The sequence below is a fragment of the Notothenia coriiceps genome, unplaced genomic scaffold (assembly GCF_000735185.1).
Source record: "Notothenia coriiceps isolate Sejong01 unplaced genomic scaffold, NC01 NC01_scaffold00003306, whole genome shotgun sequence".
Lineage (NCBI taxonomy): Eukaryota > Metazoa > Chordata > Actinopteri > Perciformes > Nototheniidae > Notothenia > Notothenia coriiceps.
In genome coordinates this window covers 376,148-384,599 of record NW_011336007.1, presented here as the reverse complement: position 1 = coordinate 384,599, position 8,452 = coordinate 376,148, and the positions used below count along the sequence as shown (strand labels likewise).

At 40.1% G+C, this 8,452-nt stretch overlaps 1 protein-coding gene across 1 annotated transcript in view; it reads right to left on the bottom strand.

Annotated features, from left to right (window-relative positions):
* LOC104941289 (calcium/calmodulin-dependent protein kinase type II subunit beta-like) overlaps window positions 1-8,452 on the bottom strand; it is a 44,275-nt gene that overhangs the window by 21,700 nt on the left and 14,123 nt on the right. The window contains exons 4-9 of the mRNA XM_010766371.1: window positions 7,640-7,712; window positions 3,771-3,873; window positions 2,935-3,018; window positions 2,732-2,826; window positions 881-1,003; window positions 508-591 (exon numbers count right to left, since the gene is read on the bottom strand). Coding sequence (XP_010764673.1) covers window positions 508-591; window positions 881-1,003; window positions 2,732-2,826; window positions 2,935-3,018; window positions 3,771-3,873; window positions 7,640-7,712 — 562 coding nt within the window. The remainder of the gene's footprint in view (window positions 1-507; window positions 592-880; window positions 1,004-2,731; window positions 2,827-2,934; window positions 3,019-3,770; window positions 3,874-7,639; window positions 7,713-8,452) is intronic.

Here is an 8,452-nt window from a genome sequence, read left to right as displayed (position 1 = left end):
CATGTTGAACACAAATACCTGTACTTTCTACTTCTTACATGTTGAACACAAATACCTGTACTTTCTACTTCTTACATGTTGAACACAAATACCTGTACTTTTTACTTCTCTCATTTTCCAAACAGGCTGGTTCCTTTAGTTTGAATGTGTGTTTGGTGGCGTGATCATTATTATTTTAAATAATAATGATCACGCCACCAAACACACATTCAAACTAAAGGAACCAGCCTGTTTGGGAAATGTAAGAAGTAAAAAGTACAGGTATTTGTGTTCAACATGTAAGAAGTAGAAAGTACAGGTATGTGTCTTCAACATGTAAGAAGTAGAAAGTACAGGTATTTGTGTTCAACATGTAAGAAGTAGAAAGTACAGGTATTTGTGTTCAACATGTAAGAAGTAAAAGTAAAAAGGCGTCGTGGACTAAAGTACTGATACCAGAAAAATGTACTTAAGTACAGAAAGGAAGTATTTGTACTCCACTACTTCCCACCTCTGCTCCTCACTCACTTTCAGTTTCCTCCTGGCGTTGAACTTGCGCAGACACTCCACAGTCTCTTGACGGTGAATCATGGAGGCCACGGTGGAGCGTTGCTGTTTGGAGAGGAAAGGAAACAACATTATAGATAAACATAACGTCATTAAATATAAATGAATCCAGAGAATTCAGTGTGTTTTATTTTTCATGAAACTACAATTCTGCTAGCGTACATAATGTAGAACTCATTGAGGTATTAGATGTGTTTTGGTTTTGAAAAGAGAGTCAAATATGAAATAATTTATATATTTTGCAATGTCAATCTGGGAGTTTGTGTAAGTGTGTGAGAGGTGGTATATTTGACACTGGAAAAGATGTATTGTGAAGGCGAGCTGTGTGACTTACGCAGACCCAGGGGTGATTGATGGCCTGGTCGGCGGTGATCCTCTTGGCGGGGTTAATGGTCAACATCTGATTGATCAGGTTCTTGGCCTCTGGGGTCACTGTGTCCCACTCTGGAGAGGGAAACTGAAGAGGAAAGACAGAAGAGCAGAGTTAAGAATCTGCATCACAGCGATCAGGCTTTCGATGAGCATTTGATTCTGAAACAACTGTTCTGCTCATTTTCAGGTTCATATTAGTATTTGAGCCTCTACTGCGAAATGTTCACATGATTTAATGCTCCAAAAACAGCTTTATATTTCTCATACTGTGTACAAATAAATTAAAAAAACATAAATGATATGTTTGAGTCACAGAAGTGAAGAAACTGTTCTTGAGTTAGTGCCAATATTTATTTTATTATAGAGAGTGAACAATTGGATTGAACTCGCGATGCAAAACACACTTTCACTTCAGAAAAATTAAGAATTATTTAAGAATTGATACAGGAAGTAAGATTAATATTAAGATTCAACTTTATTGTCATTGCAGAGTACAAGTACTAAGACAACGAAATGTAGCTTACATCTACAGGAAGTAGAGCCTCAAGAGACCTGTCTGTGCAGATGTGCTTAAACACAGTTAACACCAAATAGCAGACAGGGAGTTTTTTTTTTTTTTTTGTTCAATACATTTGAACTTCTTAAAACCTAAACTTTCAAATTCACTTTTTTGCTCAGCGACAATTGTATTGTTATATCGCGCATCGTGTGAAGGCAGCTTTAGTTTTCAAAGTCAGAGTACTTTTATCTCCTTCACGTTCACCAGCCACCCTAATCCCTCTATTTAAGAAGCATAGTAAAACATGTTAGCTTCTCAAATTCAAAGCAAGTTGTCAAAATACATTTGCTTCAAACATTAAAGAGTCAGTTGTCAATTACTGACAAAAAGAAAGAAATGAGATTGAAGGCCTCTGCATGACAGTGAGGATGCTGGATATTATTACAAGTGCTTGTCACAGTCACTTGGTATCAATGCCCATATTATGCACATTCATTAGATGTGGTTGCTTCCAATTATGGAACTTAATACGGGTAATACATTCCTATCTCCCAGAGGACTAGGACAAGATCTGATAAATAAGCCTATCGCTCTCTCATGGTGTAGGACCTTTTTCTACAGCTAGATGAAAATCATGCAATAACAAGCAGCAAGCAATTAAAAACTAAAATTACATTTCTACATGACTTGCATGACAGAATTCGGAGAGTGTAATTTGACGAGACTTGAACTGAAGGTGTCCTGTAGGGCTCATCCCAAGGCTTCGTCGTGTTTGTGTTCCCATTCACATGAATTATGATTATGTATTGTAATTCAAGTTTTATGAAAACAGATGGAGCTCTCTAACAGACTCATCTTCATGGATTCAAAAAGAAGAAACACACTTAGTCAGCCAACAAAGGATGAGCCTGAGAATAAGGCATTTATTAAAGCTAAAATAATCTTTTTTTTAATATAAATAAAAGATACAATTAATAACTTGAAGTATCAAACAGTAGACTTAACCTCAGTGTTAGGGGGAAATGGGGCTTTTATATACATTACTACATTATTAGTCATACACTATATCATTTAAATATAGCATGATAGGTCTCCTTTAACTCCTTTTCCTCCCCAGTTGTGCTCTTAACTTTCTCCATTTTTACCGTAAACAAATGATGTGTGCATTTCCACAACACTACACTGAATTATTCATAATTAATGGTCAGTTTCCAGGTGAACTGCTTTGAACTTCAGCGCACAAACAACACACGTGCAGCTTACAAAAACAGATACAGCGGAAGGAAACTATAAGAACAGGAGAGGAGTACTCACGTCATACGCTCCGGCCTTGATTTGTTGGTACAGTTTGTGTTGGTCCTCGTCCCAGAAGGGAGGATATCCCACCAACAAGATGTACAGGATCACACCTTACAACAAAAACACATATTTATTAACATATTGCAAATAAATCCTAAACAAAAATGGAGTAAGATATGAATGCAGCAGCATACAAACAGACAGAAAGTAGAACTGACCACAGGCCCAGATGTCCACTGGCTTGCCGTACGGGTCCTTTCTCAACACCTCTGGGGACAAATACCCCGGAGTTCCTGCAAAGCCTGCGAGAAAAACAAGTATACTGGTGTGAAATCAGTCAAAGGAAAAGATTTAGGACAGCACGATTCAAGCAAGACTATGGGTAAGCTGATCTCTGTGTCACCCGTTTGAATAGCCTAAATGAGCATATTGACATTATTTCAACATGTATCCTGCTTTAAGGGTTTTAACCTTATTACATTACATGTCACTTGTTAGACGCTTTTATCCAAAGCGACTCACATACTTAATACTGTGGGCAATCCCCACAGGAGCAATTTGGGGTGAAGTGTCTCAGGGACACAACAACATGCTGATTGCAGTGGGGTTTGAACCCTGATCCCAACACCAAGGCTCTATCCACTGCGCCACACTCCTCCCCTTCCTTATTAAACAAGCAAGTCATATCCTCTATCTTTTTGAATGGTAAACATATATTCACATCAATAACCAAACTATAAACACAAAATTGTTGTTTGACAAGAAAAGAAAGCGTTTATTTACTTTGGGACAAATGGCTATTCATTACTTTTTTTCTTAAATGATTTGCTATTCTGTTCACTCTTAATTGCTGATACGGTAACAAAAACACAGCATATTGTTATCAAAATGTACTGAAACGTATACTCTATTCTGCCACTAGTTTTGTTCTTTCTTAAGCAGTTATTTTGATATCCTTCCTGAAGCAAACCGTAGCGATGGAAGTGTAAACTATGGAATATGTAAAAACAATAAGGTGAAATATTGAAGTTGTTAGTAGAAAGTTGTATCTTACCAAACCATGCCTGTTGCTCCGCCTGAACCTCGATGGCAAGACCGAAGTCTGCCAGCTTCACCGCCGCTCCCTTCATCTTACTGGCCAGGAGCAGGTTCTCTGGCTGAAACACGCAGAGAGAAAACGATTTTTAGGAGGAAATATTTTCACTCAGGCTGTTGTAAGTGACTGTTTAAAATTCCTCTTTAAATATGTTTTTCTGTAGAATGTAAATCAAATCGAGTTTTATTTATAAAGCACATGATCGAGCCAAAGTGCTGTACAGTACATGTAATAAAAACACATTACTACAATCACAATAAAAGACAATAAATTACAACAGATATAAAAAACACAGGGAAAAGTCTGGACTCTGATTAGAAGGCCAGGGAGAAGAGGTGTGGCTTAAAAAACGTGAAAACGTAGAGACAGATTCCCATCATGAGTTAATTACATGGTGTTTTTTTAGGCCAGCATCAAAAGAGACCATAGATGAAATATTTATCCTTGGACAAACTCTTTACAGCTTGCAGAGTACAAAGTGAGTTGTAGCACAATTATAGGCTAAGAGGAAAACAATGAGGGGCAAAAGAAAGAATCATGTACCCCCCCTGTAGGAAATGTCTGCATGACTGTAGAAGCTGCAGGAGCTAGATGACGTCTACAGCAGTAATGAGGCATGATTTGGTCAAGCAGGTCAGAGGCTTTCCCCTGAAGGAAAGACCTTTTCCCTCAGCTGTATTTAACGCCATCTTTTTCTACACTGTCCTTCTGATCACACAATCATGCAACGGTCAGGCCTTGGAAAAGAAAAAGCGCATATTAACTGTGATTTAGTTTAACAGGTTCCCTCATTTGCGCCTCGTTAAATCATAATTCCTGTCGCTTTAATGAAAAGATGAGAGGGAGAGAAATCGAGGAAACGCGCCAGGTTAAGAGTCATTTGGTGCGAGGTCAGGGACAGATTATGGATGCACAGCTTGTTAAAATGCACTTATTTTACGTTTTTTTCACAATATCTATTATAGCTGATACTATAGAGATGTATTGTCCCTTAGCCTATCACACACAATGTGTTGTAAAGCTAGCCAATATGTGCAATGGTTACATAGTGACGTCAGCATTTAGGGAAGTAAAGAAAGGAGTCCAATGGAGGCGTTTCAAGTGGCTAGACAGCTGCCTTCTGCTTCGTGATTGTCAATTTTGTGTTTTTATATTTTTTTTTTGGAGTTCCACTGCTATCATTTTCAGCTGGAGATTGTCTGGCTTACACTAAGATTGTATCTCAGCCAGTTGGAAATGGAATTTAAACAGTGACACCCCGGTCTTGAGAAAAGATATCTGCTGAAAGGTCACTTAATCCGGCCTCACCTCCTCTCAAGCTGCCTCAAAAAGCGACAGCTGAAGAAGGCTTCTTCAGCAAGGGAAAAATGGGGGAAACCATCCCATAGAGCTACTTAGTGTTGGGAGACTTTTGAGGAACGACAAGCAAGACGAGGTCACATGACCAACGGTGGCTGCTGAGCTAGGGCTTGCAAGTTTTACCACTGATGATAGTTAGCCATAGGAAAGTATGCAAAGCCAAAAGTACAGTACTTGTGGTAAATGCACTGTACACATTTCTGCTAAAATGAAACAAATGCTTAGTTAGAAATGAAAGAAAATTACTTTCTTAAAACTAAAAATGCCCTCACTAAATTATGAATGATAGGTCCAAGTGTATTTCACAGTGTAGTTTTCTTCTGTTACGCTCCACCAACAAAAACAAAACCTGAAATGCAATATGGGAAAAGCAAAAGCAATATTCTGCGCCCTACTCCCTGACCCGCGGCCTGCAACCTTTAAGTATTGTGAATTGCTTTCTGAGACTTCAGAAATGTTTTGTTTACCAACTTGTGCATTATTTACTTATGTTTACGAGTCAGGCAGAATGAAGATTGAATCTCTCCAGGTGTCCAGTTTAACAAACCAGGTGTTAATGGAGTCAATAAGGGAAAATAAAGGTTTTTCTTTGCCCTATCCTTAAATCACTAGTCCCAACTGGCAGGCCTGGGGTCTGTTTTGAGGGATAAAGTCCTTGCAGTGGTTTGCCATCCTCATCATATCAAATGCTGACAGATGTCCGACATCGTCTCTGAGCTCGTTGTCTGTTTCTTCTCATCCGTCAGTCTCTCTCTATATCTAGTTATCCATCGATCCATCCCTCCCTCCTCCCTCACTCACTCCTCCCCCTCTATCGGAGCTGAAACAATGGAAAAGAGAGAGAAAAGGGGAAGGACTGCACAGGGACAGAGCTGGAGTCAAAGCAGCAGAGGGAAGAAAGAGAGGGAGACAGATAGAGACAGATAGATGTGAGGTGGCATAATGAGTCCCTACGCTGGCGCTGCAGCAGCCGGGTGACCTCACCCTACAGTTACCATGGCAACTCAGCCTGCCACCAGCCAACAGCACTCAACTCTTTCTCTCTAATTCCTGTTTTCCCTTCAGCGAGGATGAGATACGATGCACGCATGTGTGAGGTCACACCTCCCCGTGACACAATTAGCTGCCGTTATTAGAAATATCTTGGCTACGATACAGATGTCACTTTTAGCAGATTCATCTCCAGGAAATTCTTGGAAAAACCTCAGATTGTGCTTTTTTAGCTGCAAGATGATGGGATGGTTTGTTCAACAGCAAATAATCTAACCCCTAAAAGTTGTCTTTTTTACTACATTAAGCGGAGCGGAGATGAAACAACGTATACAGTTGAAAACATGTTAGCAAAGAGTTGCCTCTGTTAGCATCCAGCAGATACAGAGAACCATTAGTGCTAATTTAGAGGTGTTTCTGATCACCTCAGAACATCTCATTCCAATATGAACTCTCCTTTTAGCTCTGGTTTGCTAAATGCTTCACTATGTTCATCAGCTTTTTGATAACTGTCTGTTTTTTTGTGCTGGGCGGTGTACAATGGGTTCATAGGAAGCTGCTAAAAGACAGATAAATGCTGCTTAGTGTGCATAATGCACTTATTGTAATTGGCTTTGGACAAATACATTTGCAAATGCACGCAATGAAATACAATAAATGTAATATATTGTGTTTACACTGAGTAAAATATTCATAAACATGACTTTTTGTTTTGAGGCAGCTCCATCCATCTACATATCAAGAGAGTTGTAAATTAACAAGTAATGTGCTGGTAATGTATTTCTGTCCTCTGTCCGTATATCATCTATCATCATTATTGTCTTTTAAAAGTCTTGGAGGCGGAAGAAAATCAATGACAAGCAAAGCAGGTCCATTTACGCCGCTCAAACACAAAACAGATTGTCTCTTTTCCGATTATGTTTGTCTGCTTACCCTAGAGTAATGGTGTCATGTTGCTCTATCACATTAAAGTAATAGACCAGATTGTAAAGTAAACTATTAAAGTTATGGCTCTGAACTGGCAATAAAATGAATGTGCTGCAATCATCCAGGTGTTCAAATCCTATCGAGGCGTATTATCAAATGAAATCACACAGCTGAGGAGGTCAGAGTGCTCTTGGTTTCTAAAGAGGTGAACGGGAGCTGCGAGGGAAATCGTCACTGGTCGTCGTCTCATCTACGACCCGCTATTAATAGCTGCTGGTCTGCTCTCGTCACTCCTCAGCAGTGCAGGAGGGGGAAAGTGAGCAGGGGAACAAGGGGGGGGGAGGGAGGAGGTACAGACATAGAGGATCATGGGAATACGTTAAAGTAGGTGAAGAGAGGGACGAATGACGCGCCTGTTAATTTGCTCTTGACGTCACAGCATGACGTGTGCAGCATCGCGTGCGTTTAAGACCTGCTGTGAATTTCCACAAATGCCTCTCGTCTTTCGTGCAACAATAGATAGTGCTCACCACCGGTATGTGATAACTCACCTTGAGGTCCCTGTGCACAATGTCATGCTGGTGGATGTGGCTGACGCTCTCCAGGATCTGATTGATGCAGTGGCTGCAGGAGACAGAAGGACAGGAAACAGAGGAGAGACACATCTGTCAGTCCACAGCAGCTACATGACAATGGAGAGCTGACAAATATGAGGATATTTAAACATTTTAAATCGATTCAAGGCCGTGGTCATAGGTTTTTTGTGAAAATGTTTTGGGGTAATACATGTAGGTAGAGCAATTGAGAGACTTTGTGAAATCCAAAATGCGAAACACATGTAATCCTATACGCTTTTTATGAACTGGGAAGAGGAAGACATGCAAGGAAAGAAGAGATAGACAGATTGTGGGGGCTGTTTCTGACCATTTCTGTAACTTTCTAAAAGAGACAAAACGATAATCACACCCACATCCCACTCTTATTGGCTGGGTGTGTAGAGGTGAGAAAACACAATTTCATCATTCTCCCTCTAGCACTCTTACTTATTTCCGTCTTCAAGGAGAGGCCTTTGAGACATTTCCTCCAAATCTAAAAGACATCCTATCCCCCCCCCCTCTCTTTGACGATGATTTATGAAATGTCATGACCATTCCTTCGTAGGCACTAGTTCTGTACCAGCGTTACTTCACTCAAATTGTGTGTGGTTGAATGTGAACGAATCCCTGCAACACTGTGTTTTGCATTTAGCTGGACAGGAGAATAAGTGGTGTACAGTATGTGGGAGAAGTTTGGTGCATTTGATTGAGAATGGATGTGTGTGAAGTGGAGCAGCGTGTGTTGTTGAGGCAGTGTGTGTGGGGGGG